This window comes from Hypanus sabinus, chromosome 14 (genome assembly GCF_030144855.1).
Source record: "Hypanus sabinus isolate sHypSab1 chromosome 14, sHypSab1.hap1, whole genome shotgun sequence".
Classification (NCBI taxonomy): domain Eukaryota; kingdom Metazoa; phylum Chordata; class Chondrichthyes; order Myliobatiformes; family Dasyatidae; genus Hypanus; species Hypanus sabinus.
This window is the reverse complement of record NC_082719.1, coordinates 26,672,403-26,694,149: the sequence shown is the minus strand read 5'-3', so window position 1 is coordinate 26,694,149 and position 21,747 is coordinate 26,672,403. Positions and strand designations below refer to the sequence as shown.

The 21,747-nt window shown below is 41.6% G+C and overlaps 1 protein-coding gene across 1 annotated transcript in view; it reads right to left on the bottom strand.

Moving 5' to 3' along the window:
• Nucleotides 1-21,747, bottom strand: part of cc2d2a (coiled-coil and C2 domain containing 2A) — a 148,993-nt gene that overhangs the window by 89,030 nt on the left and 38,216 nt on the right. Inside the window, 4 exon segments of the mRNA XM_059988913.1 lie at nt 3,562-3,693; nt 3,807-3,943; nt 5,097-5,213; nt 9,385-9,631. Coding sequence (XP_059844896.1) covers nt 3,562-3,693; nt 3,807-3,943; nt 5,097-5,213; nt 9,385-9,631 — 633 coding nt within the window.

The window sequence follows — 21,747 nt, the reverse complement described above, 5'->3', positions numbered from 1 at the left end:
GCTGTATGGATAAAAAATTGGCTTAAAGGAAGAAAGCAGAGGGTAGTTGTGGAAGGAAAGTATTCTGCCTGGAGGTTGGTGATTAGTGGAGTGCCACAGGGATCTGTCCTGGGACCCCTGCTATTTGTGATTTTTATAAATGACCTGGATGTAGAGGCGGAAGGATGGGTGAGTAAGTTTGCGGATGACACGAAGATTGGAGGAGTTGTGGATGGAGCCGTAGGTTGTCGAAGGTTACAAGAGGATATAGACAGGTTGCAGAGATGGGCAGAAAAATGGCAGATGGAGTTCAATCCAGACAAGTGTGAGGTGATGCATTTTGGAAGGACAAACCAGAAGACTGAGTACAGGATTAATGGTCAGTTACTTAAGAGTGTGGATGAACAAAGGGACCTTGGGGTTCAAATCCATACATCCCTCAAGGTCGCTGCGCAGGTTGATAGGGTAGTTAAGAAGGCCTATGGGATGCTGGGCTTCATTATCATGGGGATTGAGTTTAAGAGTAGAAAGGTCATGTTGCAACTCTACAAATCTCTGGTGAGACCGCACTTAGAGTATTGTGTTCAATTCTGGTCACCTCATTATAGGAAGGATGTGGAAGCTGTGGAGAGGGTGCAGAGGAGATTTACCAAGATGTTGCCTGGTTTGGAGAACAAGTCATATGAAGCAAGGTTAGCAGAGCTGGGACTTTCCTCTTTGGAGCGTAGAAGAATGAGAGGGGACTTGATAGAGGTCTACAAGATTATGAGAGGCATAGATAGGGTGGATAGTCAGTACCTGTTTCCCAGGGCACCAATAGCAAACATCAGAGGGCATATGTACAAAATTAAGGGAGGGAAGTTCAGGGGAGACATCAGGGGTAAGTTTTTTTTTATTTTATTTTTTTTTTTTTATTTTTTATTTTTTTTTTTTTACACAGAGGGTTGTGAGTGCCTGGAATGACTTGCCAGGGATGGTGGTGGAGGCTAAAACATTAGGGGAATTAAAGAGCCTCTTGGACAGGCACATGGATGAAAGAAAAATGGAATGTTATGGGGTAGTGTGGGTTTAGTACTTTTTTTTAAGGATTATATGGATCGGCACAACATGGAGGGCTGAAGGGCCTGTACTGTGCTGTAGTGTTCTGTGGTCCTGTGGTTCCATATCTACTGTATTAAGGTTTCAATGAGATCCCCCCCTCACTCTTCTCAATTCCAGTGAGTACAGGCCCACAGGCATCAAGCACTCACTATATGACAAGTCTTTCAATCCACGAATCATTTTTCTGAACCTCATTTGCAACTTCTCCAATGTCAACACATCCCTTCCTAGATAAGGAGCCCAAAACTACTCACAATACTCTAAGTGAGGCCTCACCAATGCCTTATAAAGCCTCAGCATTACACCTTTGTTCCTGTACGACGCTGTTATGCAGCTTGGGGTATTGTGTCAATGGTATCTTAACTTCATGCCCTGGTTAATGTGTGAGGATGAATAAATAGATGAATAAGAGTTGAGGCATGCCCTCAAATGCTCATGCCAAGATACTATGATCTTTAATACTGATTTACCAAAATGTTTTAAAACAAATCCTATGAACAAAAATGGAGAATATCTGCTACATTTCTCCTAGCCTTCTAGCTGCTCATATTAAAAAATACATAGAATTTCAGACACAGAGGCCCTCACGATGGCATAAATTCACTGTTAATAACCAGCAAAAGAAGCCTTTGAGTAATAATTGGAATGGATCTGAGCTTCAAGGATAACTGTAGTACTGTGATGCTGCTGTGCTGTTGCTTCAGCAACCCAGGGTTGATCCTGACCGGGAGGTAATTAAAGACTCTCTCAGACCTGTTTCTTACACTGATGCTATACTTAATTTTAATTGTTTTAAATTCAGTTTAAATGAGTTCAAGGTAATCATTGATCCAGCATTAATTTAATTAAACCAATGAAATAAAAGGTAGCTAATTTTTTCAGGACACATTTTCAAATCAATTCAGCAAAACAACCATGTCCCAGTTAATTCCACTCGACCCAATTTTGCTGATTTACAGAATTAGTGTGCATGCCAAAGGGCACATGGGTTAGTGAAAGAACAGCCTCACTGTGAGGAATTGATATTTTGTCCTGAATATACTGGTCATGTTTTTCCTGTTCAGCACCACATCCAAAACCAAGTTCTCCATATTCACTGCAAGTTAAGTCAATCATATTGCAAACATAACGAACATACATTGTTGAGTTAAATGCTATTTTAAATAGTGTGGGTGTCAGAAATTACCAGCTTCTCTATTCTACTTTTGCCCATGTAGTTATACATATTAAATGCATTTTAGTATTAAAGCTGCTAGGGAACTCAAATGCACAGAAGTAATTTAACAAAATTATTTCCTGCAGGTTGACCTTGCTGATATCATACACAAAATGCTGGAGGAACTCAGCAGGCTAGGCAACATGTAAGTTAATAAATAATCGACTTTTCAGGTTGAGACCCTTCTTCAGGTCCTGAAGAATTATACTCAGTGATTTATTACGTACAAATTATCGGTCATTATGAGATATTCACTACTTAGTAACTTGATACTGTAACATTACTGCAGATGTATTAGAAGCAATAGGAAAATATCTATCTAGATCAAGGGTTCCCAACTGTTTTTATACCGTGCACCCCTACCATTAACTGAGGGGTCTGTGGACCCCAGGTTGGGAACTCCTGATCTAGATACAGGGGATGAAAAGAAAAGTGCGGATTACAAATTAAAGAGAAAATGCTGGAAATACCCAGGAATTAAGGCAGAGAGGGAAATGAGGTTAATATTTCAGGTCAATGACATTTCATTCTAATGGGATAAAAAGTCACTGACCTGAAATGTTAACACAAGGAAATCTGCAGGTGCTGGAAATTCAAGCAACACACACAAAATGCTGGTGGAACGCAGGAGGTCAGGCAGCATCTACAGGGAGAAGCGCTGTTGATGTTTCGGGCCGAGACCCTTCGTCAGGACTAACTAAAAGGAAAGATTGTAAGGGATTTGAAAGTAGGAGGGGGAGGGGAAAATGAGAAATGATAGGAGAAGACTGGAGGGGGAGGGTGAAGCTGAGAGCCGGAAAGGTGATTGGCAAAAGGGATACAAAGCTGGAGAAGGGAAAGGATCATGGGATGGGAGGCCTAGGGAGAAAGAAAAGGGGAGGGGAGTACCAGAGGGAGATAGAGAACAGGCAGAGTGATGGGCAGAAAGAGAGGAAAAAAAGGGGGGAAAGGGGGGATATCAGAGATGGGGTAAGAAGGGGAGGAGGGGCATTAATGGAAATTAGAGAAGTCAATGTTCATGCCATCAGGTTGGAGGCTACCCAGCCGATATATAAGGTGTTGTTCCTCCAACCTGAGTGTGGCTTCAACTTGACAGCAGTGGAGGCCATGGATAGACAAATCAGAATGAGAATGGGATGTGGAATTAAAAGGTGTACGCTCGGTCTGCCAGAGAAAGCAGGATCTCCCAGTGGCCACACATTTTAATTGTGTGTTAGTTAAATAAACCAGTTTTGGGCTAGAATGAACACAATGGGCCGGCTTACCTTTCTATATAAAGTTTCTAATGTAGGATCCACTTCATCGTGGGGAGAGAATATAGGAGGTCTGGTTTTGGACTGCTTGATTGGGTTAGGTAAGGCTATAATTCTGCCGTCACTTCCAAACCATTTCTTCCCCTATGATGATAAAATGACTTTTTGAAATTCAGAAGTTAATAGGTTGAAATAAAATGCAGTTTTTTAACATATGGGAAATATGCAAGAACATACCACACTTTGGCTTCACTTACATCCTCATTTTTAAGTAGCCGATTCTCAAAAATATTCTGGTTTGGTTTGGAAACTTTTGGTTTTTCGCCAACATATATACCTTCATCTTCGGGATATCTTGGTTGCATGTTTTCAGGAACTTTCTCTGACGTAGACACTGAACATTAGAATAAAACTTATAAGATTATCTATTTATTCATAAGCAATTTAAAGTAAGACATTCAGATCCCAATTTTGTTGGATCGGGTATGCTAAACACATTCAAATCTAAGAGGCTTGTGCATGTCAGTTCAATAATAACAATTAGACAATTTCCAAGGTGCCCACAGACTTTACCTGACTGAGCACACAGGTCAGAAATTAGTAGCTTTAACCTGCTCATCAATTAACAAAAAAAAGTGCAAAGTCTTAGTAATTTGAAATGTCTCAAATGTACCATGAGAAAAGATTTGTATCTATCTACTTATTTATTTATTAAAATACAGCGTGGATTTGACCCTTCTGGCCCTTGAGCCGTGACACCCTGCAAACCCCCAATTTAATCCTCGCCTAATCACAGGACAATTTACAAATACCAGTTAACCAGCCAGCCGGTAGGTCATTGGACTGTGGGAGGAAACTGGAGCGCTTGAAGGAAACCCACGTGGTCTTGGGGAGAACATACAAACTCCTTACAGGCAGCAGTGGGAATCGAACCCGTGTCGCTGGCACTGTAAAGCGTTGTGCTAACCACTGTGCTACTGTGCCACCCCAATTAAACTGTATCAAAGTTGTTTTCTTTAAATGACATTGCATCATAAATACTACTTACTATAAATATTGTCACATTATTAAAAGATAGAGCAGCTGACGACTTCAACTTGGAGCATTGCTCCAAGGACATCCTGGAGTTAAATTAAATGCCCATGCACATCTCCATTCGGCTTCTTGTTTTCTTGTATTTACCCTACATTATGTATTAAATATTTCAATTGTCTATTACCTTATTTATAATAGGGAATGTTCATGTAAATATTAAAGCTCCTGTTTCTCTTCAAGTATTCACAAGTGACTGGTTCTGCACGTTATTATAATGAACCTGTTAACTGCCTGGAATTTTGGCAAAATACATGATTTAATGTTTATTTCAGGTGAGTTACCAACTCATTAAATAACTGGACAGTCGTATTTCAGACAAACTAACTTATATCACAGTACACATTATCAGCTTAAAACTAGTATTTTTATTTATGAAAAAATATCCTGGAATATAATCTACCATTTTTTCCCTACAGATATGGAAGCTGGAACCACTGTACAAAATAAATTACCTGCCAGAATACTGGGGGTGAAAAGGACTTTCCGGTCTTTCTGCAGTCGATTGTGGTAGCCTTCATAATCAGGAGCTTTCACTACAAGAAATCACGACCGTCTTCGAGTATAAGAGAAGCCGATCTTGATCGAGATATAAAACGAGATAGACATATACAATCATTATCTTTCACAAGGGGTTGATCTCTTCCTGCAATAATTAAAGAATATTGATTTAATTTTTTAGTAGGGGAACTCCTACTAAACAAACACATGGCAAACTCTGTACGTGAATGGTTCAATCTAATTCCTCTTTGCCTTCCTGCTGCTACAGGCAGTACATTTATGTTTTATTGTTTGGAATACCAAGCTCCCTTAACCATTCGTATTATATTGGTTCCACCTCTTCAAATTATACAGGCAATTATAATAGTCTGATCTACACTTAAGAAATAATTCTTCTAAATCGAATCTGGGCATGTTTGGCCAAGACAAATGCTGGAAATATGTTGAATTACAACTCCTAAACATTTTTATCATGTCCAAGTACACAATCATGCCATATAACCTTGAATTAAATAATGTAAACAATTTTTCTTTAAAAGGTTTAAGGGGGGGGAAGAGAGGGGGGGAGAGAGAGAGGGGGGGAGAGAGAGAGGGGGGGAGAGAGAGAGGGGGGGAGAGAGAGAGGGGGGGAGAGAGAGAGGGGGGGAGAGAGAGAGGGGGGGAGAGAGAGAGGGGGGGAGAGAGAGAGGGGGGGAGAGAGAGAGGGGGGGAGAGAGAGAGGGGGGGAGAGAGAGAGGGGGGGAGAGAGAGAGGGGGGGAGAGAGAGAGGGGGGGAGAGAGAGAGGGGGGGAGAGAGAGAGGGGGGGAGAGAGAGAGGGGGGGAGAGAGAGAGGGGGGGAGAGAGAGGGGGGGAGAGAGAGGGGGGGAGAGAGAGGGGGGAGAGAGAGGGGGGGAGAGAGAGGGGGGGAGAGAGAGGGGGGGAGAGAGAGGGGGGGAGAGAGAGGGGGGAGAGAGAGGGGGGGAGAGAGACACACACACACACATAGTATGTTGTATACCAGGTGAAACACAGTCTTTGGGGTTAACTGCAACCCTGTGTCTTTGCTATTGCTTTGCTCACACTTCGAGTGCTCGGTGGCGGGTGCTAATTCCTTTTCGATGCTGATGGGGGAGGGGGGATTGTTGCTTGCTGCCGCATATGTGTGGGGGGGGGGAGCTGGGGGCATGACTTTGGGGTTATAACATTTAACGGTCATTCATTCTTTGGGGCACACATCTGTTTTTGTAGATGGTGCGAAGAAAAAGAATTTCAGGGTGTTTATTGAATACATTTCTCTGACATTAAATTGGACCTTTGATTCTTTGAGTTCAGTGAGTGAATTTGTACTCCACTACCTTCAGATAAAGAAGAAACTAACTAATGGGGAAATAAAGCATGGTTCACAGGACTTTGGTCACCTTTGAAGTGTCGATAAAACACATATTCAGCTTCGTGGAAGTTTTTCATTTTCATGTTAAATAAGCAAAATTTTCCCATCAGGTATTCAATAAAAACAAGTAATATTTTTATAAAGATTAATTTCTTAGTAATATACATTTTCTATCTATTGAATTGTTCATCTGCTGGGTTAATGTGGTGATAATGGGCTGTGCCTCAGATAAGGAAAAATCTGGGTTTAAAAAAAGCATTAATCTGAAACGAAAGGCTTCTCAAGACAAACAAGGCTCCTGTAAAACATTTTTCCTCAAACTAGACCGGGGGTCGGCAACCCGCGGCTCCGGAGCCACATGTGACTCTTTTACGTCTGTGCTGCGGCTCCCTGTTGCTTTGGGAAATAATTGGTCAGTATTTAATTAAAATGTATTTTATGTAGTTTTTGAAATGTAATTCTAAATTTGAAGATTATGGTGATCTTGTACAATCTAAATAAGACGTTGTGGCGACCCATTTCCTGACACATCCGAACCGGCTCACAATTAGCCAGCGTTCAGGCTAAGGGAGATAGCCTACGGGGGTTTGTGAGTACGTGTCTTTTGCAGCATCCGCGCCCATGGGGGGCGGGTTGAGGGAGGCTTAAAAGCAAGGCTGTTTAGTTCGAATAAAGCTATCTTTGACTGCAGTTTACTGACTGTGTGTAGCACACCGCTACAACGTGTTTTTATCGCTGGCTGTCCAGAGGGGAGGTGCTGAAACGCTTTGTCGCGTGTCTGGAAGAAGTGAAAACTTTCCTGGGCAGCAAAGGGCTCACCTTTCCTGAGCTGGAACAGCCAGAGTGGTTGGAAAAGCTACACTTCATGGTAGACATGACAGCGCACCTGAACACGCTGAACACAGCTCTTCAGGGGTAAGGACGTACAGCCCTGCACATGTTGGAGGATGTTTTGGCATTCGAGCGCAAGTTGACAGTGCTTGCCAGAGATTTACAGAAAGGCACATTGTCTCACTTCCCCAATTTGAGAGAGTTCAAACAAGGTCACGACATGATAAATTCGGAGTATTTACATTCTGCAATCATCGCAATGCAAACATCGTTTGGGAAACGCTTCTGTGAGTTCAGAGAGGAAAAAAAACACATCATCCTTCCCGGTCACTCCCCTAAGCATCGATCCATCCCTACTGAATACGACTGCATTGGCAGGTGTGAGTCAACCTGACCAAGTATGATAAATATTTTAATTGCCTATTATTTTACGTATATTCATATGTTTTCATTGTTCAGTGAAATAGTCCTTTTATTTTTCAGGTTGACAGCTGGCTGACATTATTTTTGGTTTGCTGCTGGCGGCAAATTTAAGTTTGGCGTTTTTCATAAATACAAGAAGGACTCAAATAGACGTTGAGTATTTTACTTCAAAGTAACCTTCAACCCAACGTCTTTTTTTTGGAGTTCAAAATGTTTTTGTTGCATGCAGAAATGTAATTTCGTTTTCTCTGCAGGAGTTCATCAATTTCATAAATGCAACACATTATAGTTTGTTTATACATAGCATAAAGGCAAAACAAAACGTTGTATGCAGTGTTATTTCATTTTAAATGTCAAACAGGTTTTGCGGCTCCCAGTGTTTTCTTTTCTGTGGGAAACGGGTCCAAATGGCTCTTTCAGTGGTAAAGGTTGCTGACCCCTGAACTAGACTGTCAAGAGGCAAGTTATTTAGTATTTAAAGGAGCCATCTGCTGGCCAGGAGTTCATTGCAGTAGACTGCTGATCATTCATTAATATTCAGATATCAGGTCATCTACTTGAAAGATTAATGCTGATCCTCTCTCTCTGAGTGCTGTCTGATATGCTGAGTATTTGCTGAACTTTGTTTTACTTCAATCATTTAATCAGTTGTACAGACCCTCACTCAAAATATTGGCAGTTGCATCTTTGATGTATATTTTTCCCATTATAATCCTTCAGGGTTGAATTAGTGATAAATGGTCATAAATATATGGGAAAGTATTAGGTAAATATTGTATTTATAGCAAGACCCATCTGGACTCAATAAGTCAATGAAGGCAATCAACAAAAGACAGCTGGGGACTCTTCTCATTTCTACTTTCTAACTTCTTTCTTTCAAATAGTGAAACTAAACTACACCTAATTAAAATGCAGCCATGTTTTCAGCTAGCATGAGAGGGCACAGTTTTAAGGTGCTTGGAAGTAGGTACAGAGGAGATGTCAGGGGGAAGTTTTTTATGCATAGAGTGGTGAGTGTGTGGAATGGGCTGCCAGTGACGGTGGTGGAGGCGGATATGATAGGGTCTTTTAAGAGACTTCTGGATAGGTACATTTGTTTAGGCATCTGTTAGTCTTGTGAGACCATGGATTTGCACCTTGGAATGTTTCCAGGGCGCAGGCCTGGGCAGGGTTGTATGGGAGACTGGCAGTCGCCCAACCTGCAAGTCCTCCCCCCTCCACGCCACCGATGTTGTCCAAGGGAAGGGCACCAGGATCCAAGCAACTTGGCACTGGTGTCGTCGCAGAGCAATGTGTTGTTAAGTGCCTTGCTCAAGGACACAACACTCTGCCTCAGCTGAGGCTCGAACCAGTGACCTTCATATCACTAGACCGATGCCTTATCCACTAGGCCACGCGCCAACGGATAGGTACATGGAGCTTAGAAAAATAGAGGGCTATGGGTAATTGTAGGCAATTTCTAAGGTTGGGACATGCTCGGCACAACTTTGTGGGCTGAAGAGCCTGTACTGTGCTGTAGGTTTTCTATGTTTCATTTCCTATTTAGTAAACCAGCAGAAAAACAGACAGCAAATAAGTACTCTTATAAATCTGAAAAATAATAGTTTTGGTAGATTGTTGAAAAAAAGATAATTTGTATTTTCTTTGAAATTCTGCCATACCTTTCCTTCTTCCTCCTTTTCTCCACCTTTGCTGACTGCAGACTCTTCACCACCATCTTCTAACTCTTCCTCTTCACCCTGGTTTTTTTTATGTAGTGTTTCTGGTTGATTCTCCACTTTTGTCTCCTCCTCTAACTCTTCAGGGTCAGGATCAAAATTGAAGGTGAAGAAGTTATATGCCTCCTCGGCAGATGGAAACCCATCCTGTAAATATAAGTATTAGTTTCAGAGTTCTATGCTGACTGCTCTCTTTGTTTCTTGGAAAGAAAACAAGACAATTGATTGACATATTGCCAGATTCTCAGTTCCAGGTTCCTTGCATGCATGAAAAACTTGTAGTTTTTTGGTTAATTGGTGGTTGGGAGTGCTGGAGGGGTTAATGGTACTTGGGAAAGAATATGTCATGGGAACATAAGTGGGGGGGGGGGGATGAGATTATTCTTACTAGTCAAGTGACCTTCTATATTGTGGAAATATACCACAAAGGCTTGTCATCTTTGCCAAGTGTGGATAGGTTTTTGTTCCACAAAATACTGTAAATGCAGAAGTACAAGCATCAATCATTACTAGCAGCTGCACTTCTCCCTCTTTCTCCAAATCATTACTTCTATTATGATTTGGATTATGGTATGATTTCTATTACCAGTACAAAATTATTGTTACTCTATGCCATCAATGGAAAGTCTACAAATGCCGTTCCACTTTAATAACTGTTTGTCTCACTTCCATCAGTGAGGCTGCTATATAGCATCCACACCAGGACCATCAGATTCAAAAACAGTTACTTCCCTAAGCATTAACGTTGATCAACACCTCCATCCACTAACCTACCTTTCCAAACCTTTCACCACCACCACTTTATCATTTCCTGTCAGTCACCTATTACTGTGCCTAGAGACACTTTATGAACATATAATCTATACTTGAGAAAATTACATTAAACAACCTTGAACTGTAAACAGCATTAAAGGCAAGTTAACCAGAATATCACCTTAAAAAAAATAGTACCTAAAAGAAAAATCACCAAGTTATACACTTGATCATAACTAAAAATCTATTATTACTGTAAGGAAAATAAATCAATTATCTTAGCAAATGCTATTCATTCCATCACCAGCAAATTAATATAACCTTACATACCTAGCTACTGCCCATTACGCTGCTGGTGTTTATGGCAGCAATGAAGGTCCTCCACCTCTGTCTATGTTCTACACTTCCTTCATCATGTCAGTAGCTTGCTCTCGGATTTCACTACTGTCAGTCACGCAAGCCCCAGGTGGAGACTCAGGAATACTGTCGCAGAATTCTTCATTGCTGTTTCTGTAACAATATTCATTTTGACCAGTCAGGGCTGTTAGCCCTGAGCTGAACCCTTGATCCATAGGGACTGGTGGATTTCTCTTATCTGGCCTCTACCCTTTGATCTGTTTGGCATCAGTGACCCTACCAAGAGCTGAAGCTTAAAACCCTGACTCCAGCCAGCATTGCTCTCCGGGTCATTGACACATGCAAGCCTCCAAACCCAATGACAAGATTGTGGTCCTCTTGAAGGAAACACATACAAACCAATGAATTAAATGCTTCTCCTCCCTTTTCCAAATGTATTCTAGATATATGTCGGACTATGAACGCATAGACTATAATGTCAGTAAAATATATACAGAATGACATATAAACATATTCAGTTACTATTATAAATATATGAACTATATGTATATATATTCAATTCAGTGAAAGGAATCCTACATGTTAGCTCCATTCATTTTTGTTCTACAAATAAGTGGCTACCTGGATTAACTGATGGCCCAATTAACTGGAATCCACTGTACTGATGAAAGGAAGTGCATGTCATACCTCACACGTTTCGTCTATAGAATCAACTTTGAAAAATTGGCAAAAGTACCATCAGGATGAAAAGATTGTTGGGCAACAAAAATCCTTTCAAAGAGGAGACTTGATAGAACTATTAACTCTGGACACACATTCTCATGCCTTCACTAACATCCAGTTTTTCTACCTTATGAAGATTGTAAGTATACATTCATTGCTCTTAGATTCATAGTGAGTGACAAATCACACAGAAACAGGCTCCGACTTCAAGGAATCTGTGATGACAATCAAGCACTTATTTAGTCAGAATCAGAAACAGGTTTATTATCATTTACATACATCATGAATCTCAGCATTGTGGTGACATGTATGGACTCTGATAATAAATTTTACCTTTGAATTATGAAATTTGTTGCTTTGTGGCAGTAGGATAGTACAATTCAGAAAACTTACTATGTCAAGCTGAGGAGTGGTGGTGGGGACAAGCTCCCACTACCTAAAAGTGCTCCTCATGACATGCGCCTCAAATAGCCTCTGACAACCAAGTCCAACTCCTGGCCTCCTCCTGTGGCTTCGCCTCTAGGCCCAGCAGAACTCTTTCTACTGACAGGAGAAGGGGCGAAGGCGGGTCCTGGTGCCTTCAAACCAGTGCTTTGGGTAGATGGAACTCGTCAGCCTGGGAAGGCAGTCCATCTAAGAGAGGGAAAACTCTGACTTCAAACCTCCGCTGCCTTGCGGCCATACCCACTCAAGGGAAAGGCTTTGGGAGTAAACCCTAAGGACAAATCCGGAGCTGGAGTCCCTAAGGCAGTCCAACGTTGCCTTCAACCTCGTTCTGGAAACTCCTGCAACGACACTGGTGCCAAGTTGTATCGGCCTTGCCCTTCGTTGCCCTTGGACAACATCATTGTCGTGGAGAGGGGAGACTCACTGCATGGGCAACTGCCTGTCTTCCATACAACCTTGCCCAGGCCTGCGTCCTGGAGAGGGCACAGATCCATGGTCTCGCAAGACTAACAGATGCCACACACACTATAAATTACAATAATATATAAAAAAATAAATAAGTACTGCAAAAAGAGAGCAAATGATGAGGGACTGTTCATGGACCTTCAGAAATTGGATGTGAAGGGGAACAACCTATTTGTAAAAAGTTGAGCATGTGTCTATAGGCTCCTGTACCACCTCATTGATGGTAATAATGAGAAGAGGACAGGTCCTGAATAGTGAAAGTCCTTCATGTGGATTCTACCTTCTTGAGGCATCACCTTTTGAAGAGGTTCTCGAAGCTGGTGAGGCCAGTGCTGACGATGGAACTGACTGAGTTTACAAGCCTCTGCTGCTTTTTCCAATCCAGTGCAGTGTCACCCCCGAAGCAGAAGGTATTTGACAGTCTTTGGTGACATATGAAATCTCCTCAAACTCCTAATGAAATACACACACTCACATGCATTCTTCATAATTGCATCGATATGTTGGGCCCATGGCCGACTTTCAGAGATGCTGACATCCAGGAACTTGAATTTGATAACACTTCCCACTGCTGACCCTTTGATAGGGACTACTGTGTGATCTTCCCTTCCTGAAGTCCACCATCAATTCCCTGGTCTTACTAATGTGGAGTGCGAGGCAGTTGCTGCGACACTATGTAACCACTCCTCTGTGCCACCTAATCGTTATCTCAGATTCTGCCAACAACAGTTGTGCCATTGGCAAATTTATAGATGGTGCTTGAGGTGTGCCTGGCCACACAGTCATGAATGTCGAGTGAGTAAAGCAGTGGGTTAAGCATGCATACTTGAGGTGCGCCTGTGCTAATTGTTATTTTCAATCCCGATGAGGGGGTCAAGGATCCAGTTGCAGAGGGAGGTACAGAGGCCCAGGCCCAATCCCATTTTACCCCCTCACAGTCTTATCAATTCCCCCTACAAATTCTTTTTATCATCAATACACCAGAGGCAATTTACAATGAACAATTAATCTACCAACCTACACGATTTAGGGACATGGGAGAAAACTGGAGGACCCAGAGGAAACTCACAAGATCACTGAAAAATTGTGAACACCAAACAGACAATATCAGAGGCTAGGATTAAACTAAAAATCCTAATTCAGCAAACACGGACTCGATAACACCAATTAAGTACAGATTTACGGATAAGCTGCACTATAAATAGACGTCAAGGAGGATATGATCTAATTGTATGCACTAAACTTCTCCACCGCACAGTGCATTTAAACATGTCTTGATACATTCCATTACTTAACAAGTTAAACAAACTTTTCTAAGTAATGCTTTTCAAAATTGGTAACAAATGCTCTTGGACAATTAAGTACTAACGAATATCATTATAGGTAGGTTAAGATTACATCACTCCTACTAAATCTGGGTACAAGTAAACATTCAACTTCGCTAACACCGGAAAATCCACAGATACTGGACATTCATAGCAACACACACAAAATACTTGGCAAACTCATCAGGTTAGCCAGCATCTATGGAAAAGAGTTAACAGTCGACATTTCGGGCTGATACCCTTCATCAGGACTGGTGAGAAAGAGGAAAAGTCACAGTAGGAGGTGGGGGTGGAGAGGAAGAAGTACAAGGCTGTAGATGATGGGTGAAACCAGGAAAGGGGGAGGGTGAAGTAAAGAGCTGGGAATTTCACTGGTGAAACAGATAAAGGGCTGGAGAAGGGGGAATCAGATAGGAGAGGATAGAAGACCATGGACAAAAGGGAAGGGGGAGGAGTATCAGAGGGAGGGGATGGGAAGGTGAGGAGAGAGGAAAACAGGAATGGGGAATGGTGAGAGCTGGGGAAGGGCAATTATCAGAAGTTAGAGAAATTGATGTTCATGCCATCAGATTGGAGGTTACCCATATGGAATAAAAGGTGTTGTTCCTCCAACCTGAGTGTGGCCTCATCGTGGCAGTAGAGGAGATCCAATTTCACTGTTAACTGAAAAATCAATATACAGCAGCTGAACTCCTCCCACCTGGAATCACTTAACAAAACACACCTTAAGAATTAGACAACTTTCCTTTTTTCTACTCTATTCTGGGGAGGAAGTTTTCATATAGAAAGGAAAGAGCATATGCTGAAATCGTAAATGAAAATGCAACATGTAAATCAGTCTGAGAAATTAGTAAATAAAACTACTTTTGTAAATAATCTAAGTTTTAAGTGATAACCTTTTCAAAAAGTGGCCGAATATAATTAAGTATACCAGAAACTCTTAACATCTCTTTCAAATGTTGGAAACATGGATATGGTGAGTTTTTCCAGCATTTTTCACCTTTATTTCACAATGTAATCTACCCACCATTCCACCTAATTGAGTCCTACATAATTCCAATATTTATATGTTTCAATGTTCACATCCTGCTGTATAGGCTAGGCATTGAATTCTCAGGGTCTTCTTCTCTCTCACTTAGGGAACATGAATGGAGAAGTAGTGAGAGCCCCGACATGAAAGTTGGAGAATTACAAGAGGTTACAAAACTCTGACATGACGTTAAGCTTATAATTCAAAAATAGAACGTTCAACAAAACAAATCCATATAAGTATAATGTCAAGCGAATAAACCTAATTCATTAGCTAGCCTGATATGTCATCTACTGGGTTGAACTTGAATACTTAAGAGTTTCTTTTTCAAACATTAACCTTGGAAGCACAGTATGCAGCCTCATAGCTTTAAGCATTGATGCTCTATATTCTAAATTCTGTGTCTAAAATCTCTTATGGCTGAAATCAAGCTGCTTTTGATTCACTTGCCTCAGCATTTCAGAATTTGAACCACTCTGCTAGAAGTTGCCTGGCTGCATGAACACTTAACACAGTGTAATACAGCATGGAATCAGACCACCCAGCTCAACCTGTCCATGCCAACCTGGGTGCCCAATAAGCTAGTCCCAGCTTCTTTTACTTGGCCAGTGTCAAACCCTCCCTATCCATGTACTTGTCCAAACATTGTTAAAAAGCTGTTACTGTCCCTGCCTCAGCCACTTCCTCTGGCAGCTTCCATACAAACACCATCCTCTCTCTGTGTGGAGGATGCTGCCCCTCAGGGCTCTTTTAATCTTTCACCTCCATTTTGTAGATCCCTCTCCTTGGAAAAAATGACCATGTGCTTTCACCTTATTAATAGTTCCCCTACCCCCAACTGATTTCACACACCTCTGTAAGTCACTCCTCAATATCGTATGGTCTAAGGAATAAACTCCTAATCAGCCTAACACCTCCCTATAACTCAGGTCCATGAGTCTGGGCATTATCTTGTAAACCCTTTCACCACACTACTACCATGCTGCTCTCAAGCACATCTCCTCCATTTGGCACATAGCTGCCCCCACCCAATCACCTGGCCACCATTAGAGGGATAGGGTTCCAAGTGTCCTTACCTACCACCCCATAAGCCTCTATATCCAGCACATTGTTCTCTGTAACTACCAGAGGGATCCTACCACCACACACATCTTTCCCTCCTCACACTGCTCTCTGTAGGGATCTCTTTCCACGATCTTTGTCCGTTCACCCTTCCCCAGTGATCCCCCTCCTTGCACTTACTATAGCAAGCATGACAAGTGCTACACTTGCCCCTATGACTCCTCCCTCGCCACCATTCCTGACCCCAGACAGGCCGACCGGATGCCCTTTCGCCCATGGTCCACTGTCTACTATCAGACTCTCTCTTCTTTATCCCCTCCCAACTTCTTGCTTCATTCCCCTTCTCCAGCTGCTCACTTTCCTCCTCACCTGGTCTCACCTATCATCTGTCAGCTTGTACTTCTTCCCCTCCCCCCCCCCCACCTTCTTATTCTGGCTTCTGCTCCCTTCCTTTGCAGTCCTGATGGAGGGTCTCGACCCTAAATATCAACTATTTATTTCCCTCCATGCATGCGATTGAGTTCTTCCAGCATTCTTTGTGTGTTGCTCAAGATTTCCAGTATCTGCAGAATTTCTTGTGTTCATTATCCCTGTAAATCTACCCAGTTTACTATCTTCCTTGAACAAGGTGATCAAAACAGTACACAATACTCCAAATACAGTGTTAGAAATGTCTGATAAACTGCAGCATAGTTCATATACTCAGTGATTTGACTGATGAAGGGCTGCACTGCCAAATGTCTTCACAATCCTGTTACTATGAATGAGTTTTATTTGCATAATTTATCTTCTTTTACACACTGATTGCTTGTCAATCTTTGGTTTTCATAAATTCTGTTGTATCTCTTTATTTTCTTTATTGTATTTCTTTATTAATGAATCTCAGGGTTGTATATGATGACACAAATTTACTTTGAACATTTGAACTTTGAACTATCGCCCTGTAGTGCTGCTTTCAGAAAACAACATACTTGTACACCAAGGTCTCTATTCACAAAGCTCCACAGGGGCTACTGTCCACTGTACAAGTCCCACCCTGGTTTGAATGTCTGACTTCCTAAAACGTAATTCTTCACATTTACCCAAATTGAAACCAACTTACTAATTTTCGGCCCAATCTCCTAGCTATTTTATAACCATCTTCACTGCCTATGAAGCCACCTATTTCAGTATTATATGCAACTATACTAAACATGACTTGCGTATTCACATCAAAATCATGTACATAAATAATGAACAACAAAGGCCCCAGCATCAACCCCTGTAGCACGTCACTGGTCGCAGGTTTTCAGTTCGAGAAACAACTCTGACCATCACTCTGACCATTCCCTACTACTGAGCTAATAATGAATCCAATTTATTATCTTTCTCTGGCTCCAATCTAATCTAACCTTTCAGACTAGCCTGTCACATGAGATCCTGTCAAAGGCCTTGTTATAGTCCAAACAGACAACATCCACTGCCTTACCCCCTGGTTATCTCTCTAGAAATTCGAAGAGATTTTTCAGACACTATTTTCTAAGTACTAAGCAGTGCTGACTATACCCAATTAATCCTTGCCTCTCCAAATGTTAACTGACCTTGTTGTTTTGAATCCCCTCTAGTAACTTAGCACAAACTGGTGTCAAATTCACTGGACTTATCTTTATTGTCCTTTTCAAATAAGAGTAAAATATTACCCACCTTCCATTCATCTGGAACTTCACGTGTGGCTAAAGATGAAGCAAATTTCTCCACAAGTTTCTTCCCTCACTTCCCACAAGGTCTCTGGATACATTCAGTTGGGCCCTGTTATCCTGTTATCTCTTAAGGTCACCAGCACCTCTTCACTGGCAATTCATATGTGGTTCAACACATCACCACTCATTTCCCTTATTTCTTCAGTATCTATCATTTTCTCCACTAAACAAACTGATGGGAAATATTCATTAAATGTCTCTCCCTCTTCCTGTGGCTCCACACATGCTGATCTTTAAGTGGGGGCGGGGGGGGGGGGGGGTTGATTGCTATTCTCTCCCAAACCACACATTAACTCTTAATGTACCAACAGAACCTCTTGGGATTTTCTTTAATCCTGTCTGCCAGATCCATTTCATATCTTCTCTTCACCCTTCTGATTTCCCTCAACTGTGCTCCTACATTTTAAGTAGTCAACAAGAGACCTCCTTATTCCTGGTTGCATTAACCTTCTTCTTCCTGACTGAAGCCTCAACATCTCTCAATAACAAGGGCCGTTAAACGTGCCAGCCGTGCCCTTCACCCCAACTGGAATATGCTGCCCCCCGGACTCTTCATATCACAAACATCAGACTGTTTGCAGGTAAGTCTTCCTTCACCACCAAACAGTCTCACCCAAATGACCCCCTGGAAAATCCTGCCTCATGCCTCCAAAATACCCAGTTTAGGATCTTAATCCACAGATCATTCTATCTTTCTCCATAACTATTTTAAAGCTAATACAAATATGGTCACTGGACCCAAAGAGCTCCCCAATTATGTAACTTGTTCCAATATTGCACCTCCTCTGGTAGGGCCCTCTATACATTGATTAAGGAAACTTTTTGGACACTTGCATTCTACCCCATCCAAACCCTTTGCTCTATGGAAGGTCCAGTCATCTCACGGAAATAACATCTCCCACTAATAATAGCCTATTATTCTTGCAACTACCTCTAACCTTGCTACAGATTTATTTATTTACTTATTGAGGTACAGTGCCACCTAGCAAACCCTGATTTATCTCTCGCCTAATCACGGGATCATTTACAATGATCAATTAACCTACTAACCACAACACCTTTGGACTGTTGGAGGAAACTGGAGCACCCGGAGAAAACCCACACACTCTACCGGGAAAGATGTGCAGATTCCTTACAGATGACTTTAGAATTGAACTCCGGACTCCAACACTCCGAACTCTAACAGTGTTCGCGCTAACCGCTATGCTACTGTGGTACCCATTAGATCTGCTCATCCAATTCCCACCTGACTACCATGGGGCGGGGGGGGGGGTGGGGGAAGACTAAAACATAGTCCCATCAAAGTGACCATTTCCTTTCTGTTTCTAAGTCCTATCCAGATGGTCTCACTGGATGATCCACCACAAATACCTTCACTCAGTGCTATTATGTCTTCCCTCACTAGAAAGACAAGACCCCTCTCCTCTACTATGTGTAACTCCATCACAGCAGTGGCATCTATATCGTGGAATATTAAGCTACGAGATCTGCCCTTCTCCCAGCCATATTTCTGTTATGGCAATAATATCCCAGTCCCCAGAACCAATCTATGCCCTGAGTTCATCTGCCTTATAAGTTGAGCCTTTTACATTAAAATGAATAAAATAAGATAATTAAGCAACAGTCTTTCCTCTTCCTTTGTTGTGCTCTTGGCTATCCCGACTGCTAAACTTCCTCTGTTGAATGATTCAGTTGGTAAGCCATGGAAATAGTTGTCATAATTATAATTTGGAATGCAATCAATGTCTTTTTGTTTAAGGATATGGCTCAACACATCTGTGCAAGGTAGGCGACCATTTCAGGATCAAGTTAGGAGGAGATCAGTGGACACAAGAGATTAAGAGGATAAGGAAACCAAACTAAACCCTTAAGTTTGGTAAAGCTACTAATTTTGAAAATAAAACAAAAAAAATTAATGTATCCAGATTAAAAAGAAATTAAACACTTTAAGCTGATTGAGCATTTGATTACAAGAAGGTACTATTGCCTGGAAAGGGAGTAAACAAGAAATGGGACTCCAAGGACTTAAGAAATCAACCACTAAGTAAGTTTCAGGACCTTGCTGCACTCAGTTTCCGTGGCCAACCACTGTGATTCTGGTCCTCAAACATACTAATTTCTTTGTGCTTCTTCTGAAGAGGTTGGTCAACACAGCTTGAAATTCCTGTCTGCTGCAAAATTTCTGCTTGGGAGAGATGTTACTGATGCAGGATGACCACCTTGTGTCTCGTTGCTATGCTCACTCATGCCATGGTGTAAAAACTGATGATTTTAAGGATAAACTGTCACATCTGCCCTTTAGTTTGATTGTCCTTCACCCAGTTTGATTCCTTCCACACATGTTTCTGTTTCAGTTAACCAGTTTAGTTCATTCAACTCATTATGTCATTGATCATTAGCACCTGTTTGCGATCTTTGTTTAATCATACACTGGGCTATATACCTAGAAAGTAACCAAATTTCTATTTGAAAAGGAGTCTATTACTTAATATATTACTTTCATTAATGAAATGCAAAATAATTCTCTAACATTTAATTTTTTTTGGAAACAATGGTTGGAAATCTAAAATTTGCTCTTTTCTACTGACACAATAATGCAGATATCAAAAAATAAACATCTAAACCAAAATCTAGCATGCCTAAGACTTTTGCACAGAACGGTCTGTGTACAAAATTCTAGAACGAGGTAGGCAACCTTAAGCACAAATGATTTTCTAGCATGCATTATTCATTAATTTGAGGCAAAACATAACTAGATGTATTTAAATGGATAATTCCCATTTCAAGTATTTTATGGCATTTACCTGGCCCACCGTCCGCTCATTAATACATGATCCGGCCCACAGAGGCAAAAAGGTTGTCGACCCCTGTTCTAGAAAATGCCTGATTGTTGATCCTACAAAACTGTGAACCGAAGATGAACATGCCAAACTAATGGAAAATGAAAATGTCTGCGATTTTCATTTCATTCAGATTCAATCAGAAAGTTTGGGATTGAATTGATGGATCAAGATATTAAAGGAATTTGATAGATTAATGGAGCAAATCTACTTCTATGGGTTGTGAAACAGGACAACAGGACATTGTTTAAAAATTGGAGCCAAACATCTCAGGGGTGAAATTTGGAATGAAGATAGTGATAGATACTTGGACATCCACGAGGATATTCTATACATTATCTAGAATCTCACTGCATTGCCTTCAAGTCAGGTGTGTCTTTAAAAGTGGAAGGAAAAGATTTATAGAAGTTCTACATCAAAGTCCTGTACAATGCATTGAGACTGCCCAAGTTGTATTTCAAAGTACTAAAAATTAGGCTTATTTAACATTTCAAAATTTATTATCAGAGCATAGCCTGGATGAATTGAATTGACTTTATTTCTTACATCATTCACATACATGAAGAGTAAAAATCTTTGTTACGTCTCCAGCTAAATGTGCAATGTGCAATCATAGCAATTTATAATAAATAGAACAGTCAATGTAATATAGAGTACACTCAAGTCAGTGTGAGTTCATCAGTCTGATGGCCTGGTGGAAGAAGCTGTCCCAGAGCCTGTTGGTCCTGGCTTTTATGCTGTGGTACCACTTCCCAGATGGTAGCAGTTGGAATAGATTGTGGTTGGGATGACTCGGGTCCCCAATGATCCTCTGGGCCCTTTTTACACACCTGTCCTTGTAAATGTCCTGAATCATAGGAAGTTCACAATTACAGATACGCTGGGATGTCTGCACCACTCTCTGCAAAGTCCTGCGATTAAGGGAGGTACAATTCCCATACCAGGCAGTGATGCAGCCAGTCAGGATGCTGTCATTTATGCCCCTGTAGAAAGTTCTTAGATTTGGTGACCCATACCAAACTTCCTCAACCATCTGAGGTGAAAGAGGCGCTGCTGTGCCTTTTTCACCACACAGCTGGTGTGTACAGACCATGGAAGATCCTTGAGAATGTGGATGCCGAGGAACTTGAAGCTGTTTACCCTCTCAACCCCAGATCCGTTGATGTCAATAGGGGTTAGCCCGTCTCCATTCCTCCTGTAATTCGCAACCAGCTCCTTTGTTTTTGCGACATTGAGGGAGAGGTTGTTTTCTTGACACCACTGTGTCAGAGAGATGACTTCATCCCTGTAACCCTCCTCGTTATTGTTTGAGATATGGCCAATCAATGTAATGTTGTTGGCAAATTTAATTAGCAGATTGGAGCTATGGGTCATGGGTATACAGGGAGTAAAGAAGGGGACTCAGTACATAGCCTTCAGGGGCTCCTGTATTGAGGGTCAGACGGGCAGAGGTGAGGGAGCCCACTCTTACCACCTGCTGGTGATCTGACAGGAAGTCCAGGATCCAGCTGCACAAGGCAGG